The 23,550-nt window shown below is 49.2% G+C and overlaps 2 protein-coding genes across 4 annotated transcripts in view; one reads left to right on the forward strand and one right to left on the reverse strand.

Annotated features, from left to right (window-relative positions):
• LOC140503981 (tyrosine-protein phosphatase non-receptor type 11-like) overlaps positions 1–17,771 on the forward strand; it is a 49,592-nt gene extending 31,821 nt beyond the window's left edge. For 2 of the 3 annotated variants that reach the window (XM_072608436.1, XM_072608434.1), the window contains exons 9-16: positions 36–191; positions 283–414; positions 1,064–1,218; positions 1,310–1,377; positions 4,924–5,075; positions 5,254–5,351; positions 5,817–5,917; positions 6,041–7,026. In XM_072608436.1, the coding sequence (XP_072464537.1) occupies positions 36–191; positions 283–414; positions 1,064–1,218; positions 1,310–1,377; positions 4,924–5,075; positions 5,254–5,351; positions 5,817–5,901 (846 nt within the window). In that variant the 3' untranslated portion in view covers positions 5,902–5,917; positions 6,041–7,026. Of the gene's footprint in view, positions 1–35; positions 192–282; positions 415–1,063; positions 1,219–1,309; positions 1,378–4,923; positions 5,076–5,253; positions 5,352–5,816; positions 5,918–6,040; positions 7,027–13,260 lie in introns of those variants that run through there. The other variant, XM_072608435.1, reaches the window with a different exon arrangement.
• Positions 9,784–23,346, reverse strand: RNF223 (ring finger protein 223). The gene is made up of 2 exons (XM_072608437.1): positions 22,220–23,346; positions 9,784–10,902 (listed from the first exon to the last, which is right to left on the reverse strand). Exon 2 carries the CDS (start codon positions 10,891–10,893, stop codon positions 10,153–10,155), a length of 741 nt encoding a protein of 246 aa, XP_072464538.1. The 5' UTR covers positions 10,894–10,902; positions 22,220–23,346; the 3' UTR covers positions 9,784–10,152.
• Between the last annotated feature and the right edge of the window lie 204 nt (positions 23,347–23,550).

Here is a 23,550-nt window from a genome sequence, read left to right on the forward strand (position 1 = left end):
TGACTGCTGAGTGGTCTGCCCATCCTCTCTTTCAGAGCATCCCTGAGGATGGGCAGAGCCAGGAGCCTGCGAAGGTGTATATAGCGACCCAAGGCTGCCTGCAGACCACAGTCAATGACTTCTGGGCCATGGTCTACCAAGAGAACACACATGTCATCGTCATGACAACTAAGGAGATGGAGCGAGGACGGGTGAGGGGACTAGCTTTGGTGGGCATGGGGGGGAGATTAGGTCATGTTCCCCAGCAGAGTCATGCCTCATTGTCTCCCTCGAACCCCCCAGAACAAGTGTTTCCGCTACTGGCCGGATCAGCACTGCACGAAGGACTATGGCTTTGTGCGTGTGAGCCACGTAACAGAGAGGGAGGCTCAAGGCTACTACGTGCGGGAGCTGGAGATGGGGCGAACAGACAGGGTGAGCCTCTGGGGTGGCAGTGTGGGTGGGAGGGTGAATGGGATATCAGGAGTGAGTAGGTGAGGATGTGGAGACAATCTTCCCTGCCATAGTTTGGGAGGCGGCTCAGGGGTCCAGGGGCCAACAAGTGAGGTGGCAGTGCCCACCTAGAAGACAAAAGTGGAGAGGTGACAGTTGGAAGGAGGCAGGACCTCCTTCCAGGAGGCATTGGAGGTGGGGAGCATCTCATCTCCCTCTCCATACTCCTGTTTCTCAATTTAGTTTGAGTTAAAAAGCATTGATTACTATTTGCCAGGCACTGTGCTGGGGAATGGGGAGAGGGGAAAGGGAACACGGAGAGAATCTAGAAAGAGTTCTGAGGTCCGAGGATCTGGATCCCCCATCTGACAGTTACTACCTTTATCAGTCCTCCAGTGAGTCAACAAACATTTATTAGTAGTTTCTTACTAGGGGCCAGGTACGATGCTAAGGTCTGGGGATCCAAGACAAATGACCTTGGGCAAGTCAATTAACTTTTGGCATCAATTTCTTCAACTGTGAAAGAGGATCTTGGGCTAGAAAACCCATACATAGATACATAAATACAAAGTCTCTACGAAATGGTGGAGTCAGGAGTTTCAGCACTCTCTTTCCCTTTGACCCGGTCCAGGAGGAGCAGCCAAGGAAAGTGACACATTACCAGTACTTCAGCTGGCCAGACCACGGGGTCCCCACAGAGCCTGGTGGTGTTCTCAGCTTCCTGGACCAGGTGAACCAAGCCCAGAGCAGCGTCCCGGGCTCTGGTCCCATAGTTGTGCACTGCAGGTATGTTTGCTGCTGGGAAAGGGGCGGCTGCAGGGATTGATGGGAGAGGCCACCAGCAAGCCCCTCTGGGGTTTCTTGCTTTTGTCCGTAGTGCTGGCATTGGACGCACGGGCACCATCATCGTGATTGACATCCTGGTGGATACCATTCGCAGGCAGGGTATGACTCCCAACTCCCCATGCTCCCAGCACCCCCATGTTTCTTTCAGGTTCTAAGCTTCATGTCAGTGTGTCAGCATTTACTAAGCTCCCACTGTTTGTCCAACCCTGGACTGGGCTCTTGGAGAAAGAGACATGGTTTAGATAAAGCAAGATCCCTTCCCTCCCTGACCCTGCTGTCTAGTGGGGGATGTGACGTGAACACAGATAGACAAACAAGACTTCAAAATAAGCATGTCAAGGGGAAAGCCATTCCCAAGCCAAGGAGATCATGGGGGACTCCCTGGAGATGGTAGCATTTGAGTTGGGCTTTAGAGGATGAATAGGAATTTTCACAGAGTGAGAAAGGAACAACATTCTAGGCCTGGGGAACCTCATAAAAAAATGCACAGAAGTGCAGACTGCCAGTATGTTGAGGAAAAGAGAAATTTGAGTTGTTTGGAACTAGACAGAGTGGTTTCAGGCTGTGGAAGGCTTTGAATGCCAGCCTAAGGAATTTGAACTTTAGGTGAGAGACCATAGGGAGTCATGGGTGCTTTGGAGACTGCAGATTAACATGACGTATTAAGTCCTTGAAAGAGGTACTTGTGTTCTACACACTGAGCCACCTAGCTGTTCATCCCCAGAAAAGTGCTAGCTTGGATCTGAGTGGGTTTATTGAAGGAAACACAGTAAAGTGAACCAGCAAGTGACCCTTGTTACATGTTACAGGGTTGGGAGAAGAAGAGGAGAATTGCTAGAGATTAGAGGGGAACAAAGATAATCTCCAAAATCAGTGGAGGAGAGGACCGACTTTAAGAAAGTCTGATGTTGTTTCTCAGTCATGCCTGATTCTCTGTGACCCCATTTGGGGTTTTCTTGGCAGAGATATTGGTTTTCCATTTCCTTCTCCAGCTTATTTTACAGATGAGGAAACTGAGGCAAACAGGGTGAAGTGACTTGTCCAGGGTCACACAGCTAGTAAGTGTCTGAGGCTGGGTTTGAAGTCTGGAAAATAAGTCTTCCTCACTCCAGCCCAGACACTCTCTGCACTATGGCTCAATCTTGTGTTCATCCTTCGTTTTTGAAGAAGATCATGACATTAGAGAAATGATGACATGACCTGCACTTGACTTTGTTTTGAGTGAGGGAGGGCTGTGCAGGTCACCAGCCTCACTTTCTCCTCCTGAGTCATCTGGGTCCAGTGATCAGATTTGTCAGAAAGACTAGAGATGACCCAGGATGCAGTGGGAGACCTTGGCTTTTTTAGGCTGGCCTTTTCAGGTATTTACTTAGAGGTAGGTAACGCCCATTGGGTGAATAGACCTCTTTAAGCAGTAGTCACGGAATGGCACTTTTAATGAACAAAAGAAAAAAACAACTAAATCAAAGTGGGAGGGAAACAGAAAATATTACTATTGATAATCACTGTAAGCCAGCCATTAAGAGGAACTTGGGCAGAGTCTATGGCTTCAGAGTGCACTGGGTTTAAGGTTTTGGGAATGACAAGGAAGGAAGGAAGGAAGGAAGGAAGGAAGGAAGGAAGGAAGGAAGGAAGGAAGGAAGGAAGGAAGGAAGGAAGGAAGGAAGGGAGGGAGGGAGGGAGGAAGGAAGGAAGGAAGGAGGGAAGGGAGGGAGGGAGGGAGGGAGGAAGGAAGGAAGGAAGGAGGGAAGGGAGGGAGGGAGGGAGGGAGGGAGGAAGGAAGAAAGGAAGGAGGGAAGGAGGGAAGGAAGGGAGGGAGGGACAGAGGGAGGAAGGAAGGAAGGAAGGAAGGAAGGAAGGAAGGAAGGAAGGGAGGGAGGAAGGAAGGAAGGAAGGAAGGAAGGAAGGAAGGAAGGAAGGGAGGGAGGGAGGGAGGGAGGAAATGTAGCAAATGTAGCCAGTAAACCCCAAAGGAAGGGGAGGGAGAGACAGAAGGGAGAGCCACCTGGGTCCCTACTCAGGCAGCTTGGTCTACTCACAGGTTCTGTTCATTCTTCATTTTCGAAGAAGACCATGACATCAGAGAAATGATGACATGACTTGCACTTGACTTTGTTTTGAGTGAGGGAGGGCTGTGCAGGTCACCAGCCTTACTTTCTCCATGGCTCCATCTAGCTGCCCAAGAAAGTCTGATCCATTGTGTCCATTACCGTAGGAAAGTCCAGGGGGATGAAGACTAAGAAAAAACTGTTGGATTGGTATGGGAGGTCATCCAGTTATGGTGGAGTGGTGGGGACAGAAGTGGTGGCTTGGGAAGATAGTGGGTAGTAAGGAAATGGAGGCATCGTGTCTAGACAGCTCTTTCTAGTTTGAGGAAGAGAGAGATGACACACAAAAACACCAGGAGAGAGATCACTGGTTCTGGAGTGTACACAATGTGGTTTCAAATTCTGTATCTGTCCCTTCCTACCTGTGTCAGTCAATAAGTCTTTACTATGAGGCAGGACCTGGGGTTACACCAAAGGGCAACAATGAGGACTCTGTCTTCCAGTGCCTCAGTTTCTCCAACTGTAAAATAATGGGGTTGGGCTTGATAGAAGTCCCTTCTTGCTCTAGATGGATGAACTGGTAGCTTAGGAATGTCAGGGGAGAACTTTTTTTTTAGGAATGACAGAACCAAAGAGTTGCAAGACCACCTCAGAGGTCACGGGGTGGGGAGGGACCTCACCTGTGCTGATTCCCTGTCCAGTCTCTACTTGAAGACCTCTCTCATCAGGGGAAGCCTGCCTACTTCTGGATAACTCAAGTTGTTAACAAGTCTTTCCTTACTCTGGGCTGAAATCCACTATTTGTGCAACTTTGACCTTTTGGTAACTAGGGAATGTAGTAGATAGAGCACTGGGCCAGGAGTCAGGAAGACCTGAGTTCAAATCCAGCTTTAGACACTTACTAGCTGTGTGACCCTGGGCAAGGCAGTTGACTACCACCTGTCTCAGTTTCTTTATTTGTAAAATAGGGACGATAACACTACCCACCTCACAGAGTTGTGAGGATCAAATGAGATATTTTTAAAGCACTTAGCACAGGGCCTTGCACACAGTAGGTGCTATATAAATGCTTATTGCCTTCCATTAAGGCCCAAAAAGAACAAGGTTCATCCTTCTTACTACTGGTCAGCCCATGGAGTGCTTAAAGAGAGACTGGGGAGATGTGAAAGTGTCTGTAGGTGAGATGATGAGGGACCAATGTTGAGGGAGAGATTGAAGAAAGCTCAGAAAATGAGGGGGATGGGGATGGAATCCAGTTCTACAGAGGATTTGCTTGTTTGCAGGAGTAGGACAGGCTGGCTTGGCTGGAGGAAAGGAGAGAGGGAAGATGCAGAGAAGTCTGAGAAATGGCCAAGGCTGAGCTCAGGGAGTTTCTGTTGAATGATTTCAATCTTCTCATCGAAGCAGGGTGCTAGGACCCCACATTGGGATCTGCCTGCTGGGCCCTGGGGATCCTACCTCCAATTCCCATGACTCCTGTGTTTCTGCCATGTGAACTGCATGTGTCTTCTCCCTCTCTCCACCTCCCATCCAGGGCTGTCCTCTGTGCCCCTAGCCCCCATGTTCGTGAAGTCAGTGTTTCTTCTTGTCACCCCAGGGCTGGACTGTGACATTGACATCCCCAGAACCATCCAGCGGGTGCGGCAGCAGCGCTCTGGCATGGTGCAGACAGAAGCCCAGTATAAGTTTGTCTATATGGCTGTGCAGAGGCATATTGAAGGGGAGCAATGGCGGCTGCAGGAGGAACAGGTGAGCCAGACCTCCCCTCCTAAGGCCCCCCCCCATGCCCTCTGACCCTCTGTGCCCCATCTTGGGTAACCTTGCCTCCCCTGCACCCCTTGGATTCAGCCTCCTCTCCCCATCCCAGTTCCTTTCCCTGCCCTTGACAACCCCTCCTCATACTGACTTCTGCTCCCCCACCTTGCAGCGAAATAGGCGGAAGGAGCGGGAATATCTGAACATTCGCTCCCCTCCCTCGGACCCCTCCAGAAGCAAAGGGCTGTCACCCTCCAGGGCACAGTCTGTGTGAGTGGGTGGGGGAAGGTGGATGATGGTGGGGGCGGGGGACCTGAGGGCTGTACAGGGGTGAGACATGGTGGGAAATAGGGTGGAATGATGGGGACTTCAGCACTGGATGGTGTGTTTGGGGGCCAGACTGTCTGTGAGGGCACTAGAGGAGAGGGACCAGAGGCTGGTCCATCTAGTATCTACCCCAACATTAGCCAAGGTTCCCACCAGGGGGCAGCAGATGACTATGGGCCCTACTGGGGAGCCCTGGGCTTCTGAGTGAACCCACCCCTACCCCCAAGAGCTTGACAACGAGCTTGGGGAGACTTGATAAGGGATGGCTGATAGGAAAACAAAAAACAGACTTAGGAAAATAGACTTGATGGTTTGGGTGGGGATTGAAATGGGGAGCTACTAGCCTCTGGGTCTGCCCAGAAGTATTTCCTTACCTTGGGTCTGAGACCCAATTTTCTTCTCCACCAGGATGAGCGAGGATTCCACCTGCATCTATGAGAACCTGAATGTTAGGGCCCCCTCAGTATCTGGCCTAAGCAACGTGGGAAGATAAGGCTGAGGTCTCACAGGTACCCCATGGGAGTGGGGTGGAGCTTGGGGTTGGTGATGCCAAACTAGGTGAGGCACTGCAGTGAGGGGATGGCTCTTCTGCTCTGGGGATAGACCTCATAACCTCCCCTCCCTTTCCCCAGGGCTGGGCATGTCCACATCTGTCCATCTATCTGTCCATCCTCTCCTGTTGAAGCAAAGTCCCCCGAGCAGTGACTGGAGCCCCGCAGCAGGAAGCGATCTGGGAGTCAAGGGGGAGAGCATGTGGGCTGGGGGCTAACTGTGCTCCCCTTGCTCTGGCACTGCCAGACTGGTTACAGGTTATTCTTGGTTAGAGGTTTTAAAAAAAAAAAGGAGTTTTTTTGGGGGGGTTGTTTTGTAAAAAAAAAAAAAATTGATAGTGCTTTCTAGGGACAAGACCTTTTCAAGAAATTATATTCTGAAGGGGCTGGGGTCCCCCTTTCTCAGATCATGCTTTCCCCCCTCCCTTTCCTTGTAAGATCAAGCTAGGCTGAGGCCTGTGAGGAGGGGGAGCAGCCCCATCCTCTCTGTTTCTTTTTATATCTGAACCCTGTGCCAGAAAGGAGCAGGAAAAGCTCAAGGGAAAACTACCTTTCTGACTGACAGGGGTGTGTGTGTGTGTATGTGTGTGTGTGTGTGTGTGTGTGTGTACATGCATGTGTGTTCACATGGAGGAGGTGTGTTTGGATATTCTGGTGTGTTTCTTTGTGTAACTGAACTTTTGAATGAGTAATTTGTGTTTGATGGGCGTGCACCGTTTACTGTGTGTCTGTGACTGTGTGTGGGGAAGTGTATGTATCTGTGTGAGTCGCAAGCATTTATTAAGTGCTTACTGAGTACCAAGCCCTGTGCTGAGCACTAGGGATGCAGAGAAAGAGCTCACAAATGAAGAGGGGGGACAGTCTGCAAAACTTCATGTGGTTGAATCCCAATTTGTGTGATAGCATGTTGATGTGTGTATGTATGAATCTGGGTGAGGGGCCTCCCTTCCCTTCCTCTCTTCCAGTACTTCTGACTCCCTGTAGGCCTGTGAGCGGTTGGTCTTGGCTCCAGCATACAATTGGCCCCTTATGACTCTGTTGCTAGTAAATGCTGGACCTTCTCACAATGTTGGCTTGGAGCATTTCTTTTTCCTGTGTCTGGGTGTGGGGGATGGGGAGCATGAGTTGGCATTGGTGCTTGGAAGGTTCCAGCCCTGCCCTCACCCCTCCTCCAGTATCAGGCAGCTTCATGGAGGAAGTTGACTTTGTCTTAGGAGGTAAGAGGTAAGGTGGATGTGGGGACTCAGGAAGCTGCCCCTCCCTAGTCTGCCTGGGTGACTGGGCGATGGGGCTGCATTTGACCCCACTCCTGAGGATGGGGAGAGGACACATGGACAGGGACTGCATCTTGTCTGGGCAACAGTTTCATGTGTCTTGCAGGGGATGGGTTATGGCGTCTGAAGGGGGGATAGCCTCATTTGAGGTGACTTTGACCCCAAAGACAACACACATGAGAGTCTCCTGTAGGTTGGAGGGCAGGAGAGAGGGGAATTCCCATCCCCTGTGTCCTTTGTACCCAGCAAGTGTTACTCTTAGCCTACTCAGTGGGAGTCTGTCCTTTAAGCCCCCAGAGCTACCTGGGGGCAACCATAGCTCAGGGTAGTCCTGGATGCAGCATTCAAGGCTTCTCTCTAGCAGCTTCTCCATCCTCCCTGCTTAGTTTTCCCCTATCCATTAAACCTGGATCCTGGAAACTGCCTTCTCTCTTGGAGTGCTTAGGGAGGACTAGCATCTCTGGTGGAAGGGCTGGCCCCTTTGGGGGGCTTCTCATCCACCTTTGATGTCCACCTTCACCCAACTCTTACTTGTGGCCCCAAGAAGCTATAACACACAGCAGCCACACCCTGGTAAAACCATGTTGGCAGACAGGCTAAGCCAGGCTGAGGTTAACTGAGGGGCCTCAAACCTGTTGGGGAGTTAAGGGGGTGTCTACCCCAAGTATGAGACTTCCCCTGGAGGAATGGGTGGGTGAAAACAATTTTTTCCAATGGTCATGAAGGCGGCTGAAGCAGATGCTGTGGAATGCTTAGAGCTTGGTCAGACATGGAAGACAAGATTATCTATCCACTGCATCCTGGGCCATCACCATCCATTTGTGTCCATCACCAATCATCTTGGCTTTTGTCTTTGATGATTCAGGAAAGGAGAGTGAGGCAGAGTCGGCCTCACCAAATCCAGTTCACAAGCAAGTCAAGACCTCAGTCATGATGTCATTGGTCCTTTTTGAAAGAAAGGGCAGTGCTTCCCTTCCTGCCTCTCTGACCACTTCTCTTTCCTTGTTCCTCTTCCTCTTATATTCTAAGTGTTTGTGTGTATGGGTTTCTCCCCTCAGGTGTTGTCACTGACTCTCCTTTTTCTCCACCTTAATAAAAGCTTGTTGGATTGGACAGATTTAATCCCTTCCATTCCTCTCCCCACACAAGCACCCACTTTCGTTATCACCTCCATGCAGAGAATTCCCGGATCTCTGGTCTAGTTTGAGTTCCTCCAGTCCATCACTGCCAACGGTCACTGGACACATGGCTGCCTGGACATCTGCTAGTATCTCCATCTTAACATGTCTGAAACAGAGCTCTCCTTTTTCCGAGTCCACCTGTCCTCCTATTAACACACATGTATTAAGGACTTCCTTTCTACCAGGCACTGTAGTGGGCACTGTAGATAGAGGGCAGAAATGACTCTGTCCCTGCCTCATCAAACTTCCATTCTAATGGGACCACCACTGTCTCAGAGATTTAGTCCTGGGGTCAGCCCCTTCAGTCAACTGTATCTGATGTTTCATCATCGGAAGCACCTGGTGCCTGGGGTGTGTGTGTGTGTGTGTGTGTGTGTGTGTGTGTGTATGTGTGTGTGTGAACTCCGCTTTATCAGCTCAGGTCAGCACCCCTTCCTGATTTGGATTCAAGAAGGCCTGATTTCATAGATTGCCTCAAATATTTCCTAGCTGTGTGACTTTGGGCAAGTCACATAACCTGTCTGTCCCAGTTTCTTCATCTGTGAAATGGGGAGAATTATAATGCATACTTCCCTCCCACCAATTGCGGGGAGGATCAAATGAGATAATACATGTAAAATGGTTTGCAAACTTCCAAGTGAAAATGCTGTAAAAAGGGCAGATGTAGCTTTGATCCTTGCAGTCTGGATCAGGGGCTTGGCCAAGGTCACGTAGCCCAAATGGAAGACAGCTGTCCATGGTGCCACTCAATAAATGCTTGTTAGACCTGAACTGTTTGGACATCTGAGAGACCCTGCTCCCACCTTCTCTGGGACTCTTCTACCTGGGATGAGTCCAGAAACCCCCAGAGGCTAAAGATGGGGTGTTATCTTTTCCATACAGGCACAGATACAAAATTATTTATTTTTTTAACAAACAAACAGATTAACAAAGGAGGAAGACAGATATTGACCCTTGGTTCCTGCTGGCTTCCTGATCACGGGTCAGTCATGGGTCCATAGGGTAGGAGGACTGGGGAATGGGAACTTTGGTGATCAGTTAATGCCCAAGATCTGCTCAGACCAGTGGAATAATGGGGGGGGAAGGGATGTCTGGCTCAGTGCTCCCACCTGAAGACATGTTCTATTAGTGGGGGAGTAAGGGGGGGTGTTGTTCCTTGAGGAGGTCTGGAGAGCAGAGTGGGGTTCAGGGGAGGGGAGGGACCAGCCCTGCCCAGCCTGGGGGAGCCCCTAGAGAGGATGGTGTGGAAAACACTAGAGCCTCCGGGGTGAACTGTCCACATAAAATACACACAAACTATAGAAAATTACATTATCACTGGCCCGGGGGGGACTCATTTGGCCCTCATCCTTGCCCACCCACCCTCCCCACCTACTTCTTTTTCACATTTTAATGAAGGATCCCTTAGAAAGAGCTCTGTGCCAAGAGCCAGCAGACTTGAGGTCAAGTCCCAGCTCTGTCCCTGGCTCATTGTGTAACCTTGGACAAGTCACTTTTCTTGTAAAGTAAAGGAGTTAGACTAGGTGTCCAGTAAGTGTGTCTGTGAGTCTGTGTTATCTCCTCACTTCACACCCCCCAGACAGTCACATCCTTTAGTCAGTCCCATCATATGGACCTTGGGAGGTGGAGGAGGCGGGCAGGAAAAAGTCCAGCAGAGGGAGTCAGTCAGGCTAGCCAGGGGGCCAGGTCAAACTATTGCACTCAGAAGGGATGGGGGACCAGAATTAGCCCAGCCTGACTAATTCTCATTCTGAGGGAAAGTGGAGGGGGTGGGCCGGTGAATTATCGAGGAAGGTGGGCGGGTGAAGCAGCGTAGGTTGCCTGTCTTGAGGGCGCACTGAACAGGCCACAGGACGACGCAGAAAAGGACAATCAGCAGCACAGTGATGAGGAGGATTCTCTTCCAGTCACTGCAATAGGAACATCGGGCCAGGAACCCTCTGCGTCGAGGTGGGAGGGGGGACGGGAGATGGACAGTATCTGGCTTGTTCATGCCCACATCCAAACAGATGCAGGTAGGGGGCTCGGATGTGCTAGGAGGCAAGGGGGGCCTGTAGCAGAGTTTACTCCCATCCATCCAGACGGGTTCCTCCTTCCGCAGATGTGGGGCCAGTGAGGCCAGCAGCTCTTGGTTGGTGCGCAAGGCTGGGGCACCCGTCAGCGGCACAGGTGTGGGCTGACGGCAGAGGGGGCAGGGGATTGTGTCATCCGACTGCCCAGCAGGCTGGGCAGCCATGAGTCGAGCCAGGCACTCTAGGCAGAAGACATGAGTGCAAGATAGGACCTTTGGTGTCTTAAAGATGTTATCATAGCCCGTAAAGCAGATGGAACATTCCAGTGGGGACGATACTTTCTCTGATCCGTCCTCGGGGGAGCCAGGGGCTGAAGGGGACACAGGCATCATGGGCACCACTGCTGTGGGGCTGCTTGAGCCTGGAGAGGGCACCCCTGTATGCCATACTTGCTGAGTTGATGACATGGTTCTGATCTAGGGGGACAAAGCAGAGACTGAGTCAGAAATCAGAGAGCCCCTCCCTCCTATCACCCCTTCTCTCATTCTCAAAGTCCTTAGACTTTGTTCTGCTTCCTGTCCTGTCCATTCTAGGGAAGTCCTGCTTTATACCTAACTCAAATCATTGCTGCCATGATGTGAATCCATCCATTACCCTCCATTTGGTCTAGATGAGATCACCCTCTCAGAGTACAGCAGAGTCCAGGGTTGAACATCCCTTGGAAGTCTCAAAGATTTTATACATACATATAAGGGATATATATTTTCTCCTTTGATCTTCACAACAATTCTGTAACTGAACATCATTTTTACCCCATTTTACTGATGAAGATATTGGGGACCATCAGGGTTAAGCTAGTGTTCTTGCCAGGCTTCTTCCAAGGACTGTAGTTTTGGATGGACTCAAACCTGTCTTCTTGATGCCAAGTTCAAAGAGAAGGATAATCTCAGTCTGTTCAGTCATGTCCCACTTTCTGTGACCCCATCTGGGGTTTTCTTGGCAAAGATACTGGAGGTGTTTCCCATTTTACAGATGAGGAAACTGAGGCAAGTAGGGCTAAAAGAATTGCCCACGGTCACACAGCTAATAAATGTCTGAGGTTGGATTTGAACTCAGGTCTTCCTGGCCTCTCTATCCTTTGCACCACCTACTTGTTTTATTCTCCATCTAGTCTCAAGGAGTAAAAGGAAAGGTAGTCTACATCTCTTGCTAACCACCCTGACTCTGGACTTCTTTTCCCCCTTAGGAAGCCTGAGCTGTCAATCTCTGAAGGTTAAAGTGTGTGTGTGTGTGTGTGTGTGTGTGTGTGTGTGTGTTTATTAGGGGAAGGTAGTTACAGAACCCCTCCCTCCCAAGTAGCTCCTGAGGTTTCAGCTTAATCATGGGTGAGTGAAAGAAGGGAGGGAAAGCTGGATCAGAGTCCAAAGTTTGTTCTCCTGCATCGAGGATGTTTTGAGAAAGAGAAGGGGAGCTATGAGGACCATCATGGTTAAGGGGAAAAAATTTTTATTAGAATTTTTGAGGGGAGTTGGGGAGGTATTGAATGGAGGGATAAGAAGGCTTGTTTCCTTAAATTTGTGTGTGCGTGTGTGTGTGTGTGTGTGTGTTGTGTTGGGGGGTTGTCACCTCTCATTTATCACATCCTCATTTACAGCTTGGGCCCCTGTCCAGGCTTCAGGACTAACAGTGACCTTGGCCAAGGGGTAGCTAGGATGACAAGATATAGTTCTCAGGGAGCCCTTGGACTGGGCTGGGAGATATGAACCTGGAACCTCACACCTGAACAAAGACACCTGTCACAAGCTGACCCCATTATCATGCCCCGCACCCTAAACTCACCCCTCCCTATCAGGCTCCCTATTTCTGCTCACAGCCGATGCCATCCGTCTGGGTACCTGGAAGCTCTCCCTTTGCTCCCTGCCTCCTGGCCCCATCTAATCAGTGGCCACGTCTTGCATTTGTACTTCTCTCCTGTCCGCCCCCTTCTATCCGCTCGCAGGGCCTGCCAATCTCATCACCCCTCACTTGCACTGTTCTATTCTGTAGGTTTAACCTCCCATGTGCAAGATGCTAGATGTATACAGATCTCCTTGCTTCTGGGCTCTCTCTGCTCTGATCCAACCTCACCCTCTATCTCCTCAGCTCCCAAATTAATTGCTGAGGAGACATCTGAAGTTGAGTCAACTAGAGTGATCCTGGGCAAGTCATCAGACCTGCTTGTTTCATTACTTGGTAAAGGAGAAAGACTGTCTTGGTGGATAGAGGGCCAGACTGGGTCTCAAGGAGACCTGGGTTCCAATCTCATTCACAAGACCAATATTGGTCTGTGTGACCTGGGCACATTATTTAACTTCCCAGTGCTCCACAAGGGTGGAGGTAGTTTTCTGTGTCAGTTAAAGCAGACCCAACCCTAGCCCTAATAGCACCTCCCAGAGCTATGAGGATCAAATTCATTAACACAGGCAAAGGGCTCTATAAACATGAGAGGCCTTAGAAACCTCAGTTCTCATCCCTCCGGCTCCCAAACCTGTAGCTGTAGATTTCCACACCCTGGGTGTGGGTGTGGGGGATGGGGGAGTTGCAGAATGGCCAGTTGCCCCTCCCAAGTAGCACCTGGGGTCTCAGCTCAATCAGCTCTGAGGCGCTGCCTGAGAAGGAGGGAGAGGAATCTGGGTCACGGTCTAAAAGCCTAGACCATGTCATCTCTTTGCTCAAAAAACTTAAGTGGCTCCCTATGCCTAGGCAAAAAAATAAAAACTTCTCCTGACTTTTAAGGTTCTTCTAAGGTTCTCTGCTCAATGGCTCTAATCTCATTTCAAATTACTCCCTGACAGGGTAAATCCATCGAGTTCTGGACTTGGTGTCAGAAGACCCAGACTTCAATCCCAACTCTAACACTCACCAGTTGCATGTGGCCTTGGGAAATTACTGCCATGCTCTCAGTCTCAGTTTCTCCCTCTGTAAAATGGGCATGATATCCCAGCCATGCCCAGCTCACATGGTTGCTTGGGAGGCTCCAAACAAGGGCATGGATTAAAAGAAATGTCAGTCCTTGTGATGAAAGGATAAAGACTCTTCCTGAGGGGCAGTCTGCCTCCCAGGCCTGGAATGCCCCGACTTCCTCATTTCCCCAGGTCAAAAATCCTTCATTCCTTCCAGATTCCACTCAGATACCACTTCCTTCCCCAAAAAGCCATTCCTGATCCCCACTGCAACCCTGCTCCTTCCTCCACCCCCCTGGCCCCAAACTTATCTACTTACAGATATCTCAAGGAAAGTAAGCCCCTCGAAGGCAGGATTGTGTGGCTTTTTATCTGGCATAGCTTAACTAGCAGAAACTAATAAATGCTTGGTGCATGAAAGGTAACCCAAGGACACTGAGTGACAGGAATGTGGAGGCAGGAGGAAATAAGAGTTTACCAAATACTTCACCCTCATATTCTAACCCCCCTCCCCCCAGGCCTCCCAGCTCCCCTGTGCAGTGGAGACGACACCCCATGTGTATTCTCTCCTATTGGTCTCTGTTCTGAGATCTTGACTCTGGAAAGGACTCCATGGACCATCTGGTCTGAACCCCCAGGACAAGGGATGTTCAAAGACAAGGTCCTGGAGGTAACTGAATATCAGAGCCGACATTCAAACCCAGGTCCCCTGAGTCCAGGGCCTGTGCTTTTTCCACTGACCACTGTCTTCCTATTTTAAAGATGAGAAAACCGAGGTTCATCTACAGGAAGTGACTTGCCAGGGCTCATACAGCTCACAGGTGACAGTGTCTGGATTTGAACACAGAACATAGCACACATTCCATTCTGCTGGTCTGACTCCCAAGTTTATTCTGCTGAGGTCTTTGAGATGAGGCTGGGTGACCTGCCTTGGAAAGGATTTAATCCAGTGAGAGAATACAAAGTTCTCTACAGACTTTACAATCTATAAAAATGCTAGTTACTAGTAGTAGTAAGGATTTTGGAGGTGGGGTGGGGTTTGGATTGGGTAGCTCCTGAGATCTCTCCTAGCTTTGACATAATGATCAGGGGCCAGAGCACCCCTCTTGGAATCCTTGTTACTCAGTGTCCTTGAATAAGTCACTGGACCTCAGGTTTTCTCTCTGTAAAATGAAACAAGACAAAGTTGTTCTTCAGCCACATCTAACTCTTGCCAACTCCATCTGAAGTTTTTTCTTGGCAAAGATACTGGGATGGTTCACCATTTCCTTTTCCAGTTCATTTTACAGATGAGGAAACTGAGGCAAACAGGGTTAAGTGACTTGCCCAGGGTCATACAGCTAGTATTTCTCTGAGGCTGGATTTAAACTCAGGTCCTTTTGACTCTAGGCCCAGGGCTGTCGGTAAAATAAGACAAAAAGATGAGACTATACATATACCATACATATATATGCATGTGTGCATGTGTGTGCGTGTAATATAAAGACTCTCACCTCTACCTCTTGGCCTCCCTGATTTTCTCCAAGTCTCAGCTAAAGTCTCCCTTCTACAAAAAGCCTTTCCCAAAACCTCTAATTCAAGTGCCTTCCGGATGAGTGGATTAACATCCAATTTACCCTGTTATATCATTTGATCACGGTTGTTTACAAATTTTCCTCTCAATCAGACTGTAAGCTCCCCTTTTTCTGTATCTCCAATACTTGGCATAGTTCCCAGCACACAGTAGGAGCATACTGGACATAAGAACTTTGACAGCTCCTAGTGAGCATCCCTTGGCCACTGGGCTGAGCTGAGGCCTGTCAGGGGCCAGTCAGACTGGCCTTGATGTAGCTAGTACCCAGACTGTCCCCATCACCAATACCCCGCTCCTCAGGTCAGAACCTGTTTGGACCTCACTTGGTGACAAAGTCATCAAGGCCAACAAATATTTACTCCTCAACGGGGCGGGTTCCAGAAAGGGACAGTCACACCTGTGGCCAAGCCCTGGCTGCCAGTGACTGTGGGAATCCAGCAGGAGTGGGGCAGGCTCTATTCTGGATACTTGAGGAGTTGGGTCATCAGAACTCGAGAGAATTGCAGGCCTGTGACTCAGCTGGAACACGAGATCTGGGAATGACAGCTTGTGACCTGTCACTTGACTAGCAGTATGTCTCACGTAGTGCAAGGAGGGCTTGGGTTCAAGTCCTGACTCAGCATCTGACCTGCTAGGTCATCTTAGGAAAATCTCTGATCCTCTCCGGGATTCTGTCTCTTACTCTCTGAAAAGAGGAGTTAGTCCAGATGGTTGCTGATCCCCTATTCAGCTGTCCCATTCTTTAAGTTTCTAAAATTCCAGGAGACAAAGGAAGGTGGCTAGACAGAGCTTCACCTTGAATGAATGGCCTACAGTTGGAAGTCATCAGTGGGATTCTTAATTGGAGACTCTCAATCTCCTGCTTCCCCCTGGGCATTTTCTCGGGCTGTCTCTCTCTCCCTCCTCCTTTTACCTATTGATCTCCCTGGCTTCTTTAAATCTCAGTGGCTCCATCTTCCTGAGTTTAAATTCAACCTCAGACATGTATTGGCTGTGTGACCCTTGACAAGTCACTTCACCTTGTTTGCCTCAGTTTCCTCATCTGTAAAATGAGCTGGAGAAGGAAATGGCAAACCACTCTGGTATCTTTGTCAAGAAAATCCCAATGAGGTAATGAAAAGTTAGATAGGACTGAACAATCCTGCCTGCTACAAGAACCCTTCCCCAACTCCCCTTCATTCCAGGGTCTTCTTTTTCTTAACTATTTTCTATTTATCCTCTATAGAACTTGCTTTATATATATTTGTATGTCCTATTAGACAGTAAGCTCCCTGAGGGCAAGACTGTCTTTTGTCTTTCTTTGTATCCTCCTCCACATACACACACACACACACACACACACACACACACACACACACACACACACACACACACAAAGTAAGTGCTTAAAATAACAATGCCTGTGCATCCAAATTATGATTTTTATTTTGTGTGTGTGTGTTTGTGCTTTGGGGGTTGGAGGCACACACCTCCCCAAAATGAAGCTTGAAGCCAGCGGGGAAATCTGATTTTAAAATACAAATATTTCTTTTGCAAAAGCTGTGATAAAAAAAGTCAGAAAACCCAGGTCTACTGTTTGGCCTTGGGAAAGTCCCAGCATCTGACCCAATTGCCCTTCTGTAGACATGGAGGCTGGATCAAATGGCCCGGTACAACCTCCTGGTTGGCATCTGAGAATCTGGGTTCAAAATTACCCTCTTGACAGTGTGAACTTGGTGGAGTAATTTCAATTTTCTGGGCCTCAGTTTCTTTAACTGAAAAATGAGGGTGTTGGGTTTGGTGGCCTTTGAAGTCCCTTTGAGCACTCGATTTAGCATCCTGTGATCTTGTCTGGGGGAGTTTCTGTGGAATAAACTGAAGGTAACGAGTAGATCGGACTCTTGAGAAGGGGCCAGCTATAATCACAAACTTGCTCTTGGGGGTGGGAAGGTGAGATGGACATTTGCTGCTGAAGCTTTGAGATTGATTGCACATAATTTCCCCTTCCTCATATCTATGTTATAGCCATGCATGTGTAATAGAGTGCTATAGCATGTTACAGCATGCTGTGTTACAGAGTGCTGTTTATTCTTTGTCTCTGTCAGCATTCTCTCTCCCACCTCTCAGTCTTTACACGGGCTATTCCCGATACCTGGTGTGCACTCCTCTTCAAGTCCTCCTGCTAGGAACCCTAGATTCCTTCAAAGTTCAGTTCAGGGCCCGCCTTCTTCCTCACACCCCTCAGGCATTAATGTTCTCTCCCAGCTCCTAAATTACTTTTTTTTGTGTTAGAATGAGAAATGTACAGGATTTGGGTTCAAATCTGTTATCTTTGTGCCAATTCGGGAGTCATTTCATTTCTCTGGGCCTCAGTTTCCTCACCTGTCAAGTAAGGAGATTGTACAAGAAAGCCTCAAAGTTCCCTCTAGCTGTAAAACGAGGCTTCCTTCCAGTAAACTGGAAATTCCTTGAGGGAAGGAGTTGCTTTGTTTTTGTCTTTATCCCATAGTAAGTACTTAATAAATGCGCAGTGGAGTACATTGAATTGGACTGAACAGAGGCATCACTTGAGGGGCAAGTGGATCACAAACCCGGAGCTTCAATAGGGCCAGAAGCCAGGCTGGGGCTTACCACCCTGGAGAGGCACTAGAGGGTGACACAGAGCACTGAACTTAGAGGCAAGAAGACATGAGTTCAAATCCAGCCTCATGTACTTACTAGCTAATTCACCTCTGGCTGCCTCAGTCTTCCCATTTGTAAAATGGAAATAATAACAGCACCTCGCTCCCAGGGTTATTGTGAGAATACAAGAGATAATATTTGTAAAGAGCTTTATAAATTTCTTGTCCAATCAGTGGTGTCCAATTCTTCATGATCACATTTGGGATTTATTTGACTGAGATACTGGAATAGTCTTGCCCTTTCCTTCTCCAGCTCATTTTACAGATGAGGAAACGGAGGCAAACAGGGTAAAGTGACTTGCCCAGGATCACACAGCCAGTTAGTGTCTGAGGAGGGATTTGAACTCAGACCTTCCTGAATCCAGGCCCAGTGCTCAGTGCTTTATTGCCCCAGCACCACCTAGTTGTCCTGCTCTATAAATGCTAGCCATTTTAAGTTTCTTGCCAGTTTCCTCATGTGCAAAAACGGGGATGGTAATACCAGCTCTCTTTCCCTTACAGGGTAGAGTGGAAAGTGTTTTGTAGGAGTCAGTATTTTGGAAGGGCAGTTGGGGACATTAAAGATAGCAGTGGGCCTGACTGTACAGGTACATACACCTAAGATCAAGGCCTTGAGGCTGCCTAGTCTGGCTCTGGTTCCTCTATGCATGGGAGGGGGGGCAGAGCAAGGGTAAGTTTTACAAGGTCTAAAATTTTCTGAAAGGTAAATTTCCTGTCTCCTGGCAAAGGAACTGGCCCAGCTTGATGTTCTTGTTTGACACTGAGCAAGGAGATCTCAAAGCCAACCTTTATAATAACAGACTGACTATCCCAGGGCAGAAAATCATATCTTTCCCCTGGAGGATTTGGGGAGGCCTCCCTCCCAGCCCTCAGACCTAGTATCCCTGCTTCCTTCCTTGCTTTCCAGGTGCCACATTCTCCAGGGGTTCCATGGACAGGAAAGAGCCTTGCAACTTTTCTATTCTCTGTCCCTGCACTCAAGCAAACATAAGGGATGCAGGTATGCACACTCACAAACTCACAACCACTCACAACTTCAAGTTTTGCAAAGGGCTTTCTCACAGTAGCTAGAGGTAGAATTATTCCCATTTTACAAATAAGGAAACTGAGAAACAAAAAGGCAAACAATATCACTTATTTTATAGATGATGAAACTGAGGAAGGCACAAGTTAAGTGACTTGTCCAGGGTACCACAGCTACCAAGTGTTTGAGGCAGGATTTGAACTCAGGTCAGACTCCAGGCCCAGCCCTCTGTTGCTATGCTGATTAGTTTCCCATGGCCTCATTGATGGGCCCAGGGTCACACAACACTGCCATTTCTGAAAAGAGGCCAGTTCTTCTGGAATGAGAGGCAGCCAGGGGTGGTAGAAAAGAACCTGAACCTGAACTTGGAGTCAGAGAATTTATGCTCAAAGCCCATCTCTGTCGAAGACAGCCTGTGTGACCTTTGGTGATTCACAACCTCCTTGGGACCCAGTTTTATTTGTAAAAGGGAGTTAGATTAGATAATCTCTGAAGTTAGGGGACAGCTAGGGGCCACCATAGAGCCCTGAGCCTGAAGTCAGGAAACCTGAGTTCAAATCCAGCCTCAGATCCTTAATAGCTATGTGACCCCAGGCAAGTCACTTAATCCAGATTTGTTTCAGTTTCCTCATCTATAAAATAATCTGGAAAAGGAAATGACAAACCACTCCAGAATCTCTGCCACAAAAACCCCAAATGGGATTATGATGAACAACTCAACAAGGCAAAAAAAAAAAAAAAACCATATGAAATTTGAACCCACAGCCTGGACACTGCTAACCTACAGTGCTACCTGCAGGGTTACAGGTGGAGATGGAGTCCCTGGACAGAGACTTTTCCCTCCTCTGTCTTGGGGGAAGGTACCTGTCATGAAGGGGGGGCCTCTTCCTTTCCCTGGCCTAGTCTCTGGGAGACTAACCTGTCCTCACTGATGTGTGATGTCTTGCCTGGGGCCATCATGGATGGGAAAGTCTGTAGCTGGGAATTGTGGGGCTATGAGCCAGACCTTAATGAGACAAGGTTGAGGGGGAGACTATGTGGGAAGGGGACACAGCTCAGGTGACCTGAATCATTGATTACTGTGGGATGGGCAGTGGGACATCCCTATCTTAGCTCTTCTTGTCCTGTCCCTGTTCCCCTGCAGTCTCGTCATATAGCCATTCAGGTACCCAGGGTTCCTGGCTCTGTTCTCCTGCCTTCTCAAACTTTCCCTTATGAGTTTCCTCCGGTCTGAGCCTGATTCCTTGGACAATGTAAGGCTTTGAATGACATTTGGGACATGCATAGATGGGAAAAGGGTATATTTGGGTTCCTTCTAGTTGGGGAGGAAGGAGGTGGGAACAATTTCTTATTGGCTCTTCTGGAATCACCCTTTGAGTAAACATCCAGTCTGCCTCTGGGTGAAATCTGACTTTACCTTTACCCTCTCTCCCAGGATCGGCATCTCAGTTTCCTTATCCACCACCCAAAGAAGAGGGTACCACTAGTGGGGAGGAAATTCTCTCTGGTTCTCACGGCAGCTGAGGGGGGCTTGAAGCCCTGGGGGTAGGGGCGGTCCTCATGGCTCCCCCTACTTCAAGAGGTCCTCCCAGCCACAAGGGCAGCCACCGTGTGGCCATTACCAAACTAGCCCAGCCCTAATGACTGGTTAAACAAGTTTCCCCAGGAGCAGGCTGCTGGGTTGAGGGGTGGGTAGGGAGTGATGGCTGGGGCCCTCAGGGAGGATTCTCCCGGTCCCAGCCACCTCCCTCATCTCTGCCTAACAAACCCGGAGAACTCTAGGAACTCATAGTAGCTAGTTAAGTCAGGATTCCGGCAGGCTGAGACAGTGTCATGGTGTCACCAGCCTGAGGCCAATGGGGATGACTCTCCCCAACACGGTCACACTTGGGAGGATCCAGGCTTCTAAAGGTGGCAGTGGAGGGTCCAAGTCCCATCCCTGGATATACCCTCACACTCTGGGCTTCCCAGAATGTGGACCCAAGAAATATCCCAGAAAGGACTGTTTGGTTCAATGGATCAGAAAGGAAAAATGGCCCCCCTATTACAGCCTTCCCAACTAGCTGTTACAAAAGGGGCAGTGTGGGACTTCAGACAAGCTGGATGGAGCCCTGGCCTGGGAGTCAGGGAGCCCTGAGTTCCAATCCTGCCTCAGAAGATGGCTGTGTGATCCTGGACAAGTCAACTATCCTCTGTCTGTTTCCTCATCTATAAAATAAGAGGGTTATAAAGTCTGTCTCAGCTCTAAATCAATGGTCCTATGATCCCACGAATTTGACCAGAAAGCAAGCGAAGGGGTAGTGACTGAAGAGCCAAAAGACCTGGGTTCAAATCCTGCTTATTCCCTGGGTGACCTTGGACAAATAACTTCTCTGAACCTCAGTTTCCTCATCTATAAAATGAGGATAATAATTTGAGCCCACCTCCCCAGGCTCAAATGAGATAATATTATTAAAGTACTTTACAGACCACAAAGTGCTATATAAATTCCAGTTATTATTATTTAATATGAAGAGTATCGAGAGATCCTCCACCTTTTTTTTTAATGTCATGAACCCCTCAGGCAATTGGGTGAACCCTCGGGACCCCTTCTCAGGATAATGCTTTTAAATGAATAAAATACAATACATAGAATGACAAAGGAAGCCAATTCAATCAAAATAAAGCGATTATTTTTTTCCCGTCCAAGTTCCTGGACCCCCTAAAATCTACCCACAGCCCCTTGAAAGTAATTTTTCTTTAGCTAATTCCCCCTTTCCCTCCTGCCCCAGCCAGCACATGCAATTACTCTGCGCCCCGTTCCCAGGAAGCTCAGACCTGGACTACCAGTTGCCAGGGTCACAGCTGGCAAGTATCTGAGGCGGACTTCCAACCTGGGATCTAGATGTATCATGCCTGCCAAGAGCTCATACTCCATGTCACCGAATATCTCTAGGCACTATACTGACCAATAAAATAAAAATTCACTTAAAAGTACCATCCTCGAATTGATCCTCATACTGCCGATGGCCTGAAGCAAAGCCTGGTCTCTGTTCCCTTCCAAGTCTAGTCCAGCATGCCTGGCATTCCTAAGGGCCCTGAGCATTTGGCACCTGCTAAGTTGGCCCCAGAGGATGATGAGAGAATGGGGGGGGGGGGCGGAGAATGAGTCTCCCCTGCACGTGACTTGACGTCATCGATCACTTCAGAGTGACTGTGTGCAAGTCATCAGCCAGGAGGAGAGAATACGGATTTCTGATTAGAGATGCCCTGGAGGCCTGGCTGCCTAAAATTCCTCCAAGCCAGACCTCCCCCAGGATGGGGGAGAGGAAGACAAGTAGACTTTCAGTCTTGCCACTGTCAGATGGCTTGTTAATAAAAGAGATTCATTAACTGTACTCCGGACTGGAGGTCACTCACTCCTTCACCCATGGGAGATGTTTACAAACCCAGTTAGTCTCTGACACTGCTAGGGGGTGGGGGGGAAGAGGTAGGACATCCTTGGACCCATCTATCCCCAAAGTCCTTCTCTGGCCACTGGCCAAAGGTTACCCCAAGCCCCCCACTCCAGCAGAAACCAGAGTTAGAGGCTCCAGCTCTGGTGGGCAGACTTACCTGGACTTCCGATTCAGTAGGAGGTGGTCATACTCTGTTGGGCACTGCTCTGCCAGCTGAGGTCCAGGCTGGCCCTCGGGGCCTAGGGTGGGGTGGTGACTTGGTCTCAGTCTAGAGTCTTCCTGTGGGAAATTTTTCTGGCTCCTTTGTAAGTTACCAAGCCCGTGGCTGGTCCTTCTTCTTACTAGTCCAGGCAGTTCAGGTACCTTGTGACTTCTGCTGGTATTGAAAAATTGTAGTGTCCAAGTCTACAGTAACCAGTGGTGTTCCTCAAGGCAGCAGCGTCCAGTCCACCCAAGGATCAAAAGGAAAGGTGTGCTCCTTCTCCTTAGTAGTACTCATTCCCAGCTTAGGTGCTATTTATGGTCTCTCAGTGAGCGGCCCCGCCCGTCTGCTCAGTCAGGAGGTGAGGCTCTGATTGGCTGCCAGCCCAGCAGGTGTGTGTCCAGTACCTCTGCCAGCAAGGAGGAACCACTTCAGAAGCCAGGTGTGTGGAAGCAGGGGGATTCTCCCTGTGCCCTGGTTGGGGATGAAGAGGCTGGGTGGTGCTTACCTCCAGCTGGGTCCTGTCCCTGGGACTCTCTCTGGCAAGAGGGAATCTCTCTTTAATGCTAGGTTTCTCCTGGGAGGGACCTCTCCTCTCAGGGACCTCCCCTCAGGGAAACTGGTCATTCTCAGGTACTTGCTCCAGGACAGAGATGGGTGGGATGTCTCCTTGGGAGTGTGCTCATTTCATGGAGGGGTCTTCTGAAGACAGCCCAGGGTCTCCCGAGGCCAAGAATCTTTGCACTTTCTGAGAGCATCTCTCCAGTTAGGGAGGCAGCAGGACCTAGAAGTGGGGACCTTCAACTTCTTCAGGTGTTCTTATCTCCTGATAGTCCTCTACCGGAAACCCCTGCTCACTTTCTTCCTGGAAAGCCTCTGGAGGCCAGTTCCAGTTCCTTTCTTTCCCAGCTTGTTGGGCATTTCTGCCCAGCTTTGATTGATGAAGACTCAGTGATGGGGCTGAAAGTCAAAGGCGTTTGGGTTAGGGGTTGTTTCCTTTGTCTGTCTCATTGTCTGGGGGTGGGAGAAGACAGTAGACTTTCTTCTTTCTGGAAGAGAGTCTTTACTCTCCCAAGGTGGTGAATTGTTCAGTGTGTGTGGGAGGTGTGTCCTCTTTTCCTGGAGGCCTGGGAGGAGGTGATCATTATCTAAGAGGATATGGGAGCAGCCTCTATCCTTGAGGGTATAGAGGATAACCTCTGTCTCTGGGAATGACCTCTCTCTCACAATCTAGTGGTGATATATATTTCCCTTTAGGACTTGGTTTGTTGAGATGGGAAGGCGTT

Source organism: Notamacropus eugenii, chromosome 5 (genome assembly GCF_028372415.1).
Source record: "Notamacropus eugenii isolate mMacEug1 chromosome 5, mMacEug1.pri_v2, whole genome shotgun sequence".
Lineage (NCBI taxonomy): Eukaryota > Metazoa > Chordata > Mammalia > Diprotodontia > Macropodidae > Notamacropus > Notamacropus eugenii.

Coding starts and splice junctions, on each gene's coding strand:
- RNF223 (XM_072608437.1), bottom strand. CDS start 10,893: ATGTCATCAACTCAGCAAGTATGGCATACAGGGGTGCCCTCTCCAGGC.